This window comes from Sylvia atricapilla, chromosome 12 (genome assembly GCF_009819655.1).
Source record: "Sylvia atricapilla isolate bSylAtr1 chromosome 12, bSylAtr1.pri, whole genome shotgun sequence".
Lineage (NCBI taxonomy): Eukaryota > Metazoa > Chordata > Aves > Passeriformes > Sylviidae > Sylvia > Sylvia atricapilla.
Window position 1 is genome coordinate 8018640 of NC_089151.1, and position 15733 is coordinate 8034372.

At 50.9% G+C, this 15733-nt stretch overlaps 2 protein-coding genes across 3 annotated transcripts in view; both read left to right on the top strand.

Moving 5' to 3' along the window:
- The window catches only part of CMTR2 (cap methyltransferase 2), an 85960-nt gene extending 76109 nt beyond the window's left edge, over window positions 1–9851 (top strand). The window contains exon 2 of the transcript XR_010744539.1: window positions 9840–9851. The gene's annotated coding sequence lies outside the window, so the exon portion shown is untranslated. The remainder of the gene's footprint in view (window positions 1–9839) is intronic.
- Window positions 9852–14266: 4415 nt separating this feature from the next.
- VAC14 (VAC14 component of PIKFYVE complex) overlaps window positions 14267–15733 on the top strand; it is a 58880-nt gene continuing 57413 nt past the window's right edge. For both annotated transcript variants that reach the window (XM_066327745.1, XM_066327744.1), the window contains exon 1: window positions 14267–14397. In XM_066327745.1, coding sequence (XP_066183842.1) covers window positions 14294–14397 — 104 coding nt within the window. In that variant the 5' untranslated portion in view covers window positions 14267–14293. The remainder of the gene's footprint in view (window positions 14398–15733) is intronic.

The window sequence follows — 15733 nt, forward strand, 5'->3', positions numbered from 1 at the left end:
TTTTTTCTCTGCCTGGACAAGACTCTCTTGTGCTTAGTTTTTTTTTTCTTCCAGCTGTTCAAGCTTTTTTTTCCCTCCTCACTCTCAAGTCCTTGCTGCTGCTTTGAGTAGAGCAGAAGCAGGAGCCACTTTGTCCAGCTGTGGCTGTGGGGTTGGACATGCCCAACCCATGCCAGTCCATGCCCATTCTCTGACACTGTGGAACCATGAATCTCCTATGGTTCCTCTTTGTCTACACCTACAGGGTTACAGACAGACTGAGAACAGGCTCTTTTCACCCCTTGGATCTTTGCTAGCTCAAGGCTAAGTTAAGCCTTTGCACCAAGAGGTTTTCTGTAGCATTGTAATGGATCTCCACAGTCTCCTCACAGGAGATACTAAATCTGGACTCCAATTCAAACATTTTGCCCTATTTTTTACCTTCAAGGCTTCTTCTTGAAAGACTTATTTGTCCCCTTTCTAAAGGCAGTAGCCAGCTCCTCAGCTTTCTTTGGGTTTCCCCTCAAAAGGAAGACATTCAATACGAAGGATATACAAAGATATTCTTAGAGGCCTGTGACAGAGATTGCAAAAGGCTCATCCCCAAATGTAGCTTCTTTCTAGGGCTTTCAGCCTTTATTTAGGACCCATGCCTTGTCATTTGCATTGATCATTGCTGTTCCTGCATCACCTTTTTGTCCCCTCTGTGCAAGATGTGTTCCCTCCCTGGCACTGAGCAGTCCATGTGCCAGGAGGGATCAGCAGGGAGCTCTGCACCTCCGTGGCACATGTCAAACCACCTTTGTGTGTTGATCTGACATCTCTGGACAGTGGGAACATCTTGCTACAGATCCAGGGTAATGAACTGCCAATAGATTCTTTGGGGGAAGTATTTGTTGTGCTAAACATGTAGAAAAAATTATTTTTTCCATTTAGGATTTTCTTGGCCAAAATTTGTTTTGAACAGGAGCCTTCCTCCTCCCAAGTGATTCTTCCTACAGCATTAGTGATTTCTCCTGTCTCTGTCATCTCTTATTGCTTGTCACCAGGCAGGTGTCACTGCAGGGACCCTGCAAGCCAGATCCCAGCCTTGGTGCTGACCAAAAAAAGCCCAATTCTGTGTTACAGTTGATGGGATTTTGCTTTGTTGTTTTTATAACAAGGAAGAAATGGAAAATGCAGACAGTGAAAAAGAGTGCAAGGCAGAAATCTGACAGCAGCGCTCTGTCAGCCACTGGCGGGGAGAGGCAGGAGCATTGGGAACATCCATCAGAAATGCATTTATCCCCCATGCCCCTGGTGCTGGGGAGTGTCAGATGAGTGATAGTAGTGCACACTCCCTTCTTGCTCCTGTTGCTCTCAGCTCCTTAGAGCCCTATGTTTTGGGCTTTGGTAGCCCCAAAGCTGCTATTTCCCTGCTTAAATCCCCTGGGTAACTTAGAAAAGGAGGGCTGAGTTGTGAGAGAAAGATGCTTCTGATGTGCCCTCAGCTGCAGGAGGTTTGGCAGCCACAGAACAGTGTTTTGCTTGGTGTAACACAGAAGTTGTTTCCTATTCCTCAGAACTGGAGGCTCTTGGAGCAAGTGCTGGGCAGGGATCACCTTTTGTGACTGCCATGAACAGCTTGCAGAGGCACTCACAGCAAGGGAGACTTGGAAATTTGCTACTTGCTTCATTCAGACAGAATGAAAAGTAACTAAGATGCTCACCAAGGAGAGGATTGTCAGTGACTGTGTATGGTTACCAAATCTGTATAGAGACACAAAGCTGGACGTGGGACAGTGATGCTTTGTCAGGACAAAGATGGGTGGTGATGATTTCCTATTTTCAATGTGGAAATTATTTCAATTCTCAATGGACTTCTTTTCTACCTCCAGCACAGTGATAGTCACCATGCACCTTCCATCTCTTTGCCTCTTGCAGCATGCTGCTGCTCTTTTCCCAGCTCTCTGGCTGGCAAGTCAGCCAGCCTGCTTCCAGGCCTGGGCATGGCACCTTCTGGTTGAGCTCTGGGAGAACTACAGGAGGCATCTCCTTCTGCCTCAGGGCTTCTACCCACTCTCACACACCTGGAGGACTTTGACTTGAGACATTGCAATTGGAGTTGGAGCCAGAAGAGCTGCATGAGATTCCCTTTAACTCTTACACTTGGGTTTGGGGAGTCTCAGCCTCCTCCTTCACATGAGAGTGACAGAACCTACGAGCTGTCATTCCTCACTGGACTGAGTTTTGGAGGGGTGAATTGAGGGTACAGGAGTTGAAGGAGAAAGCATTATCTAGGGGCAAAGCACTGCACATCCCAAGTGCTGGCAGGTGTTTAACTATCTCCCTGTCTTTGTACTGGGCCATCAGGACCAAGCTTTGGAGATGTTCATGTGTCATCCATGCCTGGATCAGGCTGGAGGGGGGGGCATTGGGTGGGGATTGCCTTTTGATTTTGGAGCCAGTCAGCCAATGCTGGCTGGAAGGTGACTTCTTGCTCTGCCAGCACTGTTCAGCTGCAAATCTGGGGAGCAGCCAGACTTCTGCCCTTGCCTTCTGCACATCTTTGTTAGCCAAGGCTCACAGTAGGGAGCCCAAGGGACACAGGCTCTGCAAAGGGCATCCCTCTTCCTAACCAAGCCATTCTGCAGAGCTGCCTGGATGGTTTCTGCATGGATTCCCTCTGGCCAGGAGGTGCAAGAGGCTCAAGGCCTGTTTCTGCAGAGCTTTATTGTTTATGAAGCAAAACATTGATGTTTCTTTTTGATTTGTTGGCGGGAACACCTGTCACTGCATGTGTCCATGATGGGTAAGGTGACAATCTCACAGACCTCATTTCTCTTAATTTTTCCATCTTTTCTCACCTTTCATTCTTTTCCTGATTCCTGCAAGCTGTGCATCAAACAGCTTTCCCACAGAGAAAATTCATCTGAATCCCTGGCGCAGCTGTGCCAAAAAGTGCCATTTCTAGTATGGCTATGCTCTTTTCTGGTGCCCCCTCTCTTCAGAGGGTAACTGAAAAAATTTTAAACTCTTAGAAGAAGAGGCTTAAGCCCCTTGTGGTAAATTTGAATCCAGGAGCCAAATCTTTACATGTTTTTAGGTCTAATTCTGCACCAGGGATTTTTGTGCTGATTCCTTGTAGCCCAAGGTGGTTCCTAGACAGGGAGCACAACCTAAAACTAAATCTCATGACAAGGAGCATCATCCAGATGCTCCTTGACCTCTGACAGATTGCTGTGTATTGTCTTTGCCAACTCAGAGAACTAGTAGCAGCTGGGTTAAGATATGAGAACCTTGGCATGTTAGGGATGTGTCACCACTCACCTGTACGCCCTGACTGGGACAGGGAGGCAGCCAGGAACAAAGCAAGGGGAGGGCTTTGGCTTCCAGGGAGATTGAATGGGGTTCAGCAAAGAGCAAGGCAGCCATAGAGATGCCCATCCCAGAATCAGTGGTGTGGGATAGAGCAAGGATTGATTTACTCTCCACTGTGTGCTTCATGTACCAGAGGGAGGTAGGAGTTCCAGGGGGTCGGGCACCCCGGGGGTTCTCTATGCCCAGATGCCATGCCATGCATTTTCAACAGTGCCTGACTCAAAGCTGCCTTTTCAGTGGCTCTGCCCTCGGGAGAGTCATCCTTCTCCTCCACAGGAAACCTTTCCGGCTGGGAGCTTGCTTTGCATATTCCTCCTCACTGGTAACTGTCACCTCTTTCCTGCCTGCTGGCCTCTGTCACCACCCGCTTGTCCCCAGCTGTCCCCAGTGTCACTTGGCCCAGGTCAATCCTATCTGGTCATCCCTCTTCCCATCTCCAGGAGCTCTGTTGGAACCATTGGACTGTGAGCACGTCCTGGGAGTATGCCTGCCTCGCTCCAGGTAAAGCAGGGAGGAATTCTGATGTACCATGTGAGTGACCTTTAACAGTAACCCAGCAGCAATGTTAACTCAGCTTTTACATGGAGTAAAAGCCCTGCACACCCTCAATCTGATTTCTGCCAGGGTGAGGATGCCTACACCTTCTGGGCAGGAGATGGATGGCAATGCCGGCATACTCAGCAGGGTGGAGCTTCAGTGTCTGATTTATTTTGGGATTCGACCCTAGGAAGTATATTAAACTGGAGCTTTTTTTGGTTTGCTTTTCATTTTGTGCTCATTATCGTTGCAGTTTTACCTTCTCCTTCCGTGCCCCGTAGTGACCTGCTGCAGAATCCCATTTGGAGGGTGGCTGGGCTGGGGCTTCGCTGCCTGCCCGGGATGTGCCGCATCAGCGCGGGCCGGTGGAGACACCTTCTGGGGTTCGGCAGAAGTGGCTCAGGCGAGAGGGAGCATTTCCTCTTAGGTGGGGCCTTAAGGACATGCTCCATCATTTCACCTCCCTCCTTTTCTCGCCCTGTTCTTGGCCCCATGGAAGGACAGCAATACTGGCAGGTAGAGAACCCGCCAGCCTTGCTGTGAGCTTGTTCACAGGGTTCAGCTTTTGGGATCCAGGTTCCCTCTCCTGCAGCCTTTGCCCTAAGAAGAGGGCAGATTGAGGAGCTCTCTCTTTCCATGGCTGGAAGCCTTCTGTTTTCCTGTCAGATACAACCAGGAGCAGCTTGCTGCTCTCAGGTAGTTATGCTCAACCAGTTCTTTGGCTTCCCACTGCTTCCTGATATTGTTAACATAATATTTTTGCAGCCATACTCTTTGTGTTTTCAAGCTCTCAGCACTTGCCCCTATGAAGACATCTTAAAATGGTGCATTATCCAGATCCTGGCCACAGATACAGCTGGAACACATCTCTCTTCCTTTGCTCTCCATTACAGGAGTCAATAATCATCTATTTGCAGAGCTGATTTTTGAAGTAGCTGCTAAGATTGTAGTTGGTGCAGATTTCTTTAAATAGCACCTCCAAATTACAGCTGTTTGGGCTTGTTTAATTTTGAACAAAGACTGCAAATTGTATTTCTGTTAGAGCTACTGATTTGTTCAGAAGGACCTTTGGCTGGAGTCTGATGGAGAAGCATATTTCTGTCTCATAGAGAATCAAGAGCTCACCTGATGCTTATAAATCCCCTGGCTGCTGTGCAAAGCATGAGGAAGGAGAGGATTTAATGGCTTCTGTCATCTGTACAATCAGTGCAAGTCAGAATAGCCGCAGTAAAGTCAGTGGAGACTACTTCCAGGGTCATAACTTGTCAAGAGAGGGAAGTATGGCTGCCTAAGGATGAATCTGTACTTGCTGTGCCTGCCTGCAGTGTTATTGTGGCTGGCCCTGGTCCAGCTCACTTTGGACCAAGTGGCTGAGGAGCTTTAGCACCTGCACCTGGAAAAACTGGATGAGCTACATCCCATAGGGATACTCTGGAAGAGGCATGAACCATGTTGGATGAAGCCTGAGGGGCCTCAGACCCTTCTCTGGCTTTTCTTCTTGAGAGTGATGGTACAGTTGTGGTATGTGGGTTTCAGCAGGAGCTGAGGACTCTCAGTGAACTCAAAAATCGAATCTTGCAGACATCCTTGACCTGTCCATGGCTTGCTCCAAAGTGCCCTTTAAATCTACATCTGATTGCTGGGAGGAGAAATTCAAAGTGCATCATGTAATGCCATTTAAATACCTCCTGGATGTATGGTCTCTGGTGCTTTGTCCTGGGATCACCTGGAAAGAGTTGGTACTTTGTTGGTAGGCTGGTTTTCACAGTGTCCTGGCTGTGCCTAATGGGTGGTCCCTGAGGGCCTGGCCAAGGATGCTGCACATGTGGTGCCACGCTCTAGGGAAGCAGTATCAGCATGACTGAGTGTCCAGGAGTTGGTCTTTGTAATCCTTGTGGATCCTTTCCAACTCAGGATGTTCCATCAAACTCTTGCATTTAATGTGGAAGGGGAGCGGTGGCATCTGGTGCATGTCCTCAGCGCTGGCAGGGACCCCGGGGCTATCATTGCCTCTCTGTCCTGATGTTGGTGGCTCCTACATTGCCTGAGCTGGCAGGGTCATGTCATCTCATGTGACTCTTCACATGTGGTTTGCAGAAACAGTGTGATTTCTATCTGCTCTATTTTGGGAGGTGGGTGTGGGAAGTGGTGTAAAGCTGTGTCCCCAGCAGGCTCAGAAACCACCACACAGGCTGAGACTTTTTTTTTTTTTAGTAACATCTCAGAGGCTGAGACCAGTAGGTATCTTACAGTTGTCCCAGCCCTTGTAGGAAAGATTCCTTTCTCCCTGATGTCAATCCACCTGTGCTTCCATTAAATTCCCACATCAATTCCTGGATGCATTTTTTCTCATGTGAGGAGTGGCTGGGTTGGGTCAGAGCTGTGCAGAGGGGCTGACAGCTTGTTGTCCCTCCAGCTCCAGACTGATCTGCTTCTGTCAGGAGGCTTAGTATCAGTGCCACAGTGCTGGTGGAAGCAGTTCCACAGCCCTTTGGCCCCTCTCTTCTGGGATGGCTCCTCTCTGCAGGCAGAGGAGATGCTCTCTGCTCCTTGCCTTCCTCCTTGCATTCCTAGCCTTGGCCTGGATTGTTCTGCTATGAAGTGCAAGACATCTCTGTTTCTGAGGAGATTTCTTTTAAAACTAGCCCTAGGAGGTCACAGGACATCTTAGGAACAAGTGGGACATTCACAGCTTCCCTGGGCAGCCTCTGCCGGTGCCTCACCACCCTTACAGGGAAGAATTTTTTCCTAATATCTAAACCTACTCCCTCTCAGTTTAAAGTCTCCCCCCTTATCCTGTCACTGTATGCTCTTGTAAATAGTCTTGTGCCATATTTCCTGTTAATTCCTTTCAGGTATTGGAAGGCTGCAACTAGGTCGCCCCAAAGCCTTCTCTTTTCCAGGCTCAACAATTCCAATTCTCCCAGCCTTTCCTCATGGGAGAGGTGTTCCATCCTTCTGATGAACTTGGCCTCCTCTGGACTCACTCCAGAGGTGAAGAAACATCTGCTGTGTCACAGCGTCGTGGGGAGAGAGACAATAAACACACACAGATAATGCAAGTGCTGTTCACCTTCGTATTCATTTCTCTTACTGTGCAAATGCCTTCCATAGAAATCCCTTTTCCGGGGCGAAAGTAACTTTCTGTATTGCATCCTGGAGTTTAACGGCGTGACTGACGCTGTGTAAGAGCCCCTGTGCTTCGTGTTCCCGTGTTCAAACGAGCGAGCTCAGCCGCTTCTCTGGCAGCTGTGAGCTGGACGGAGGTTTTGTCCCGTGTCCGGCCCGGCCCCGCCCCGCCCCAACCTGCCCTTCCCCACCCCGCCCCGCCCTGCCGTGCCCCACCCCGCCCGGCCCCGCCCCAACCTGCCCCGCCCCGCCCCAACCTGCCCCGCCCCGCCCTGCCCCGGCCCCGGCCCCTGTCGCCCTTTGCCCTCAGGGCCGGAGCGCTCCGGGCGCCGGGCCGGGCTGAGGGCGCGCCCGTGTGGCCGAGTGCCGCCACTGCAGCGCCGGTGGGAGGCCGTCCTGCGGGCCCTCGGGGGCCCATCGGAGCTCCGTCCGGCCCGGCCCTGCCCTGCCCAGCCCATCCCTGCCCATCCCTGCCCCGCCCTGCCCTGCCCTGCTCCGTCCGGCCCTGCCCCTCCCTGCCCTGCCCATCCCTGCCCTGCCCTGCCCTGCCCTGCCCTGCCCTGCCCTGCCCATCCCTGCCCTGCCCTGCCCTGCCCTGCCCTGCCCTGCCCTGCCCCTCCCTGCCCTGCCCTGCCCTGCCCTGCCCTGCCCTGCCCTGCCCTGCCCTGCCCTGCCCATCCCTGCCCTGCCCTGCCCTGCCCATCCCTGCCCTGCCCTGCCCTGCCCTGCCCTGCCCTGCCCTGCCCTGCCCTGCCCATCCCTGCCCTGCCCTGCCCTGCCCATCCCTGCCCTGCCCATCCCTGCCCTGCCCTGCCCTGCCCTGCCCTGCCCATCCCTGCCCTGCCCATCCCTGCCCTGCCCGGCCCTGCCCATCCCTGCCCATCCCTGCCCATCCCTGCCCTGCCCTGCCCTGCCCACTCTGGAGGCAGAGCTCCGCTGCTGTGCCGGGGCACGGCATGCCCAGTGCAGGAGCCCCGAGCGCAGCCTGGGCTTTGCACAGCCCGCTTCTGTGCTGGGGCTGCGGGTGAGAGAGCAGGTCCCTGCAGCTGAGCCGTTCTAAACGCCCTCCCTGCCCTTCCTGAGCCACTTTGTAAGTTGAGGGTGTTTTTAGAGATGAGACTGGATTTTAATCTGTATGCACAATGTCTCCTGTATTTGTTAATTCATTAATTTGTTTTTGAAGGTGTTGGTATTTCCTCACCTTTTCCATCGCAGCCTCTTCTCAAGATACTTCAGTATATTTGTATCTCACAGTGACATCCAGCTTATACGCCTGGTTTTCTTTCACAAATACTAGGTCTTGTTCATGTAACTGATTGTTCTTATACATGTAGTTCCTGGAACACTACCCAGGCTTTCTTTTTAGCTTCCTTGATTAACATTTTGCAGATGTAGTTTCACCTTTTAATTTTCACAGTGGGATGTATTTTCTCAGGACCAGGGTCTTGCTGTCTGTACTGTAGAGACAGGAGGATGGTCACGCCAGCCTCGCTACTGAGTGCACGTTGGAGCAGCTCCATCTGTGCCTCTGAAACAAGTGTAAAACATTTTCCCTTTGTCACAAGTCTCAGAGCGTCCATGGGATGAGTGACCTGTGCAGAAGCAGCTACCAAAACACAGCTCCTGGTCCCCAGCTCACACACACCTCTTGGCAGCCCAGGCAGAAGACCACCAGCTCCAGGTTCTCCTTAATGCATCAGATGAGTTTGACTTCCAAGAGGCCAATGGAATTGGGGTCTGTCAAAGTGCTCAGCTCTTGCACCAGTCCCTACAAAAACCAAACCTGCAAAGAGCATTCAGGGAGCAGGAGCAGTATCTGGGCACTTCTAAAGTGTCTGCCCCATCTGCCAATCCCCTGTCTGCTTCTAATTTGGGATCTGCCTCATGCTGGAGCGGTCGCAAAAGAACGTTTCTGCTTTGCCATCATCCTCAAATAAGAACTGCACCTCTTTCTCCGAGGGAGAGACATTGATGGTCGTCTTCTTGAAGCTGCTGGGACAGTTCTGTGTGTTGTATCTGGACACTTCTGTGTCCATAAAAAGGGAAAAGGCTGCAGAGGAGACTGTTGCTTTTAGCATACATCAAAGAAAGCACCGTGTGCTGGCAGCAGGAGGTGGCACTGGAAAACCACAGCCTAACAAACAGGTGAGGAAAAAGATCCCAGTCAGGGGCATGGGGCACAGTATGTGTGCTCATCCTTGCATTACTTTGATGCCCCTGTACTTGGTGCCTCCACATCAGGAGCCTGATGATGTACAGGCCACTTCAAGAGAGTTTTACACAAAAAAAATTCAAAAGTGCCTGGCAAAATAACCGTACACCAGGCACGTGCATTCTTTCCCTTCCTTTTCTGGGCTGCCTTCTCTACAGGGAAGGCTTTTCTCTATAGAAAGGCTTTTGAAAAGATGATTTTAAAATAGTTTAGCTTATCTCTTTCAGAAAAAGTCATGAGACTTCTTTAGATTTCATGAGTTAGCTCAAACTCGGGTGAAGGAAATAGGGTCAATTCCCAAGGAGAACACAAAACAACAAATGACCCATCTCTCATGTGTGGAACTGAATTCGGAATGAAAGGGTTAAAGGGGCAAACAGAAATCCCAGCCTATGGATGCATCAGCCTGGCTAAAGATCCTCTCCAGTTTTGAAACTATTTTGATTGAATGTTTCTGGGTTGTCAAAATACCCCCAGCCCTCCAGAGCTCCCATGGAGAAAATAACTTAATTTCAAATGTCATTAAAAACAAAAACAAAAAAAAAAAAAAAAAAAAGGAGAGGTATTAAAAATAGAAATATACCTGCAGTTCCAACAACATTTTTAGGCAGACTTTATCCAGCAGTGAGGATGCAATGTAATTACAGGAAATGCAATTCCCACTGTGATTTCTCTGCAGGTTCCCCTCCGACACAAACATAGTGGAAGGCCAAATGATAAAATCTGAGCAGTATTACAGATTAGTGAAAATTTGACACATACTGGGTTGCATGGCAACCTTTTGGTAGCATGAGGGGGGGCTACAGGGGTGGCTTCTGTGAGAAGCTGCCAGAAGCCTCCCTGATGTCTGACAGAGTCAGTACCAGGTGTCTCCACGATGGAACCACCACAGGCCAAGGCCCATATTATGGTAATGCCACAGGAAGAGGAGCTGGGTGGTCAGAATACAATGCAATGACTTATTTCTTCTACTGGAAAGAGATTTCTCTGGAAGACATTTCAGTGACTAGAGAGTGAAGAGGAAGAAATGGCTTGAACAGTTTGAAAGAAAAAAAAAATCTAAGCACAAAAGAGTCTTGTCCAGGCAGAGAAAAAAACATCTTTCTCACCTGGCCAAAACGAGTGTGTGTATCTGATGGATGCTGGGAGGCTCTGCTGATGGGCTCCAGCAAGGTTAGATGTATGGATGCTTCAGTTCTACTGATGTCACCTTCCTGAGTCCTGATACCTGATTCTCTTGGTGTCAGACTGAATTAGTTTATTCTGATCACTTACGTGCTCAATACCAACGGTGCTCAATGTGGACCAGAAATAATATGTGACATGCTGCCCTTCTGCCGGGCTCTTGATGAGCAATTTGAGGTGTTAATAGCTTGGAGACCATCTTCATTTGCAGCTCTGCCATGCACAATCACATGGTGCCTGCTGAGGGACCCAGAGAAGATACATTACTGCTTAATTAACATGCAGAGCAGAACAGGGAGCTGTCATAGCATCCCCAGCAGGAAAGAGCCAGCAACGGGGCCATGCCAAACCCTTTGGAGCAGAGGCTGCTCTCGTGGCAGATGCTGGGGACCCTCAGCTGCCACCAACTCCACAGACTCAGGTGACTCAGCATCAGGGGGAGCGAGTGCCTGCAGGCTCAGGTCCAGCAAAACCAATTGAAGGGGAGACTGGGGTGATTAAAAGCTGAACACTGATTCAGCATTCCCATTTCCAAAAACCTAAATCGGTTCTAAAATATGGGAATGCAGAGAAACAGGCAAGCGGCCAACAAGTGGCCCCAGAGGAAATTAATTCCTCACAGACTTCACTGGAATGTGCTTATTTCTCTGTTATTGTAAAATATAAGCATTGTTCTAGCATCAGAATTAGATTTCCCCTTTAGGTTGCAATTAAAGCCTAATCTAATTTGGCAGAAGATAACAGGGACCTCCAAGCAGAGCTAACAGCCCTGCTCCTTCTCCTCCACCTCCCTCCACCTGCTTTTGGCAACTTTTCTCTGCATTCCAGGCTCTGCTCGTGAAGGTGCTGTGCATGAAGAAGGGTCACACAAAAAACTTGTAGGGATTTGATAAAACCCAGCTGGAAATGCGTCTGAGAGTGGGAGAGCAGGTCACTGTGGCTGAGCAATCTTGAATGTGCTCCCTACCCTTCCTGAGGCACTTTGTAAAGTACATGAGGGTGGTTTTAGACATGAAACTGCTTTGTAATCTGTAACGACAATGTCAGAGTGCTTAGCATGAGATGATCTGAGAGGCAGTAGTTGTTAGATAGAGCAGAGGAGAAAAAATAGGACAATAGTTTAGCCTGTCTAAATGACTACGAAGACAGGGCAACATTAGGTAGCCAACTGGAAGTTTATGAGATGTGCCACAGCTGAGCTGGGGCTCTTCATGGACAATGGCTTAGATGAAGCAGTTTCTGTGCCAGCAAGTCAGCAGTCATGATTTCCTCCTTATTTCTGTAAAATGAGGTGATGCTGGGTGATTCCCTGGAGTGTATTAAGCTATTTTATGCTAAGAGAGTGATTGGAGCCTGTATTCAAGAGAAGCTGTGTTGCTCTGCCCTGGGACCTCTGTAGTGGAACTCTGACCTGGCCTTCCCCAGCCCTTTAGTGGCTGAATTGGAACGAGGGTAGTCAGCTTTCTGCCCTAATAAGCAATTCTTTTTTTAATGTCCTTGGAAATAATCTTTACTGATGGTAGTGTTGATTTATCTTTGCCTTCTTGCTTTTGTACTGTTTTCATGCTGTGCTTTTGCTTGTTGCATATGTCTCATATCACTGCAGCCAGGGGATTTGCCATGTCTCATCTGGTGCCTCATTATTTACCTGCTGTACTGCATGATTCAATTAAGTGAAATGATTTTAAAGTGTTATTCTGGAAAGGTCTGTCTCTTTGAAGCAGATTCCTCTTTTGAACAGCCCTAAATCAACTGGGAGGGAGAGGGGTGAGGGGGGCCTTTGTTGTGGGGTACAGGAGCACCTGCCAGGGAAAACACAGTGGGTGTTTTGCTGCATTGCTTGCCCAGTGGGAAATGGGTTTGTGCCAGCTGAAATTACTTCTGTGCCTCTCCTGCAGCCATATAGAACTAAAGCCAAATCCTCACCTTCACTATCAGTGGAGAGGGGGCATCTGCCTTGGGTGAGGGTCCTGTGCCTAGGCCTTCATAATGTAGAGAGGACCCTGTGCTTCAAGAGGCACCTGCTGGTGATTCACAGAAACTCCCTGTGGCCCTTTGTAACGATGGTATCATACCTGTCCATGTGAGGACCTGCTCAGGGAATGTTCCCGTCTGGGAGCCAGTGCTTGTCCCATGAAGGAAAGGTCCCCCAAAAAAATGGCAGACCTGGGAACAGGTCTCAGAAATTCTTTATAAGCAAATGATTGACTTCTGCTGTCCAGGAAGGCAGTTCTTCTTGGAAATGTGATTTTCTGACCAGTCTGTCCTCTTCAGCTAAATACAACACTGGAAAGGTGGTGGGGGCTTTTCTGCCCTGTCTCTCAACTCACATTTTGTTCTCCAGGGGCATGTGTGATGTCCCAGTTTCATTAGATAGTATTTGATTCCTGTTTACTACATTTTAATTAAACTTGGTTATGGTTTAATTACATTCTGCTCATTATTTTCAGTAATTTTTTTTTCTGTCTGATTTTACTTGACCTTTGTGCTAAGTGATGTGTTTGTAGTGGGGAGATGTGCTGGGTTCCCTGTGCTGGACCAGTGGCACTGTGGTGGCAATCCACGTGCCATCCTATACTCACACCTGTGTCATTGTGCTCTGTGTTTCCTTCTCTCAGTTTATTTTGAGGACTTTTGTGGAGAAGGTAAATTCATTAGCCTTGAAGTGTGATCATCCAGAGAGAAAATGTGCCCTGGTTTTGACTTGGCCAAGCAGCAGCCAAATGTTAGACATGGTTTTCCTCCTTGGGCTTTCTGTCCCCCAAGCTTTTCTTATGGACTCTTTGCAGGGTTTCCTTGTAGCAAGTTGCAAGCTTTTCTGTTCTTCTAGACATGGTACGTTTAGTTGTGAGGGATTATCACATCATCAGTGGACTGAGGTCTTTGCTGCATGTGGGAAGGTACCAGCATGAACACAGGCAGCCCTTGAGCCGATAGCCTGCCAGGAGAATCCAAAATCCCTCTTTAGCTCAGCTTTCTATATGCCAGGAGCTGGCTGGAAGCAGAAGAATGAGAGTTGGCCATCAGCCCCACAGAAAAAGCTCCATGGTATAAGAAGTGACATCTTGTGTTCTTACTTTTCTCTATCAAACCTCAGATAAATCCGCAGTGAGGTGCAGATTCCTGGCACAGCTGCTCACCACATGCATCTGTTTTGCTGTCAATCCTGCCCTTGCTAGTAATTCCTATTTAGTCTGGATTTCTGGTTGTCCCTAGGTACAACACATCCATGCTGGATGTGCCAAAGACTTCACAGGGACCTTGAAATTAGACTTCCCAGTCACCTCCAAAAGGCACTCTGTGAAGTGTGAGCTGGCCAGATACGCTGGCACAAGAAGGGGAATCTTTTGGACAGGAGACAATTTAGCCACGCACAGACAATGTCTGTGCCACAAGCTGAAGTGTTGCAGCCTGAGCCAACACCCCAACACCTTGAGGCTCAACCCTCACCTGCTGAGGAACACCACGGCATTCAATCCAAGTACTTCACTGGCACTTGAGGGGAAATTTTAGTAAGTATAGCTGAGGACATTTAACAACATTTACCTGTGTGTCTGTGAGCGTGCACGTGCGAGTTTAATTTAAACAGTTTATAGGGAATGGAGTGACTGTTGCGGTTATAGCAAAGTCTGTCGGATCACTTTGCAACTATTACATTAATCAATTATTAAGTGCTTCTAAATCCTCGGGCCGCCCGGGAGGAGCCGTCTCTCCCTTACCGACGCTCCTGTTGATGACCCCAGGGGTTAATGAGCGGGGTGCAGCGTGTCTCCGCGCCGCGCGGGGGCGCTGTGCGGCGGGGCGGGGTCACGTGTGCGCGCCGCCTGCCGGGGTCACGTGGCCGCGCGTCCCGGTCGGGGTCACGTGGCCGCCGGTGGCGGCGGCGGGGCCATGAACGCGGAGCGGGACCTGTCGCCGCTGACCCCCGGCGTGGTGCGGGCTCTCACCGACAAACTCTACGAGAAGAGGAAGGTGGCAGCCCTAGAGATAGAGAAGTGAGCGGCGGGAGCTGCCGGGAAGCGGGAGGGCAGCGGGGATGAGGGCGGTGCCGGTGCGGGCGGCTCCGGTGCCGGGGTCAGGGAGCCCGGCTCGGGAAGGGCGGGGAGAGGTGTTGCGGTGCTGGGGCTCCATGCGGCCCCGGGGTGGCGGGAGCCGGCCCGTGATGCTTGGGCGGGTCCAGCCGTACAGCGGGCGGCGGCAGGGGGCGGCCCGGCTGCCCGGTGGGAGCTGGGCACTGCGGGGCTGCGGTCACCCCGCGGCGGTCACCTCCTGGCCTGGCACCGGCGGCCCCGGAAAGGGGCTGAGGTGACACGGTGACCCTGTCGGGGACAGCGCCGTGGGCGGTGTTCGGCCAGGAGGGACCTCTCCCAGCCCCGTTCCACCGGGCACTGAAACTTATCCCCGGCTGTGTCAGCTGCTGGGTGCCAGCGCGCACCCCCGGCACCAGGCGCATCCCGGGAGCCCCGGACAGAAGGCTCATTCTGGCGCTGGGTGCCCCGTGCAGTTGCACGGCCCTGTGCGAGGTGAATACATGAGTGGCATCACTGTAGGAATTCCTTGGAAATGTACTGCCTGCTCTGCTGCACCACGTTCAGTCATGGTGCTGTCTCGCCTCTCCTCTGAGGGCTCACCCGAACTTAACCCGTGCTGGATCTTGTCTGGAGAGATGGGAAGTGTTGCTGTCACCTCTGGCCATCGGGTGTTGCCTTGGTTCTTCTTGCACAGCTGCTGTTCCAGCAGATCTGGGGCCTTCCTTTCAGAGCATCCCAGGCAAAGATCTGCTGGCACCTTCTGGTGTGGCCGTGCCCCTCTGGTGTTGCTTGTATGTGTTCCCTGCCTGTCTTCTCACCCTCGCTGTGCTGGTCTGGGTGCTGTGCTTGGGCACAGCTTTCCCTGGGAAGGAAGGACTGTGTCCTCCCTGGGCATTGCCTGAGAGCTCAGCTCCTGCAGGAGATCTGGAACATCACCTTGGGGTGCAGCCCAGCGCAGGGCTGGGAGTGATGGTCCAAAGCTGTGGATGAGTTTTGGGTGGGAGATGTGGGCATGGTGAGCCTGCAAGGGAAGCAGTCAGGGACTTTGGGCAGTCAGTGACATGGGGATGGAATTGCTCTGCTGAGAGTTCCGTGAGGGATGTGGTGTGGGAACTGCCTGCCTCGAATGCAGAGGGTGCTGCCTGAGAGGTCAGCTGAGAAAAATGGCACTTGGGACAGGGATGAGTGTGTGCTCTGGTACAAACACAACTCAGCGAGCCCCTTCTGCTGTTTGGTGTGTTTAGTTTTCTCTCTTTGTTGTAGGAATAATTGATTGTGGGTGGATTGCAGTGTTGCAGGG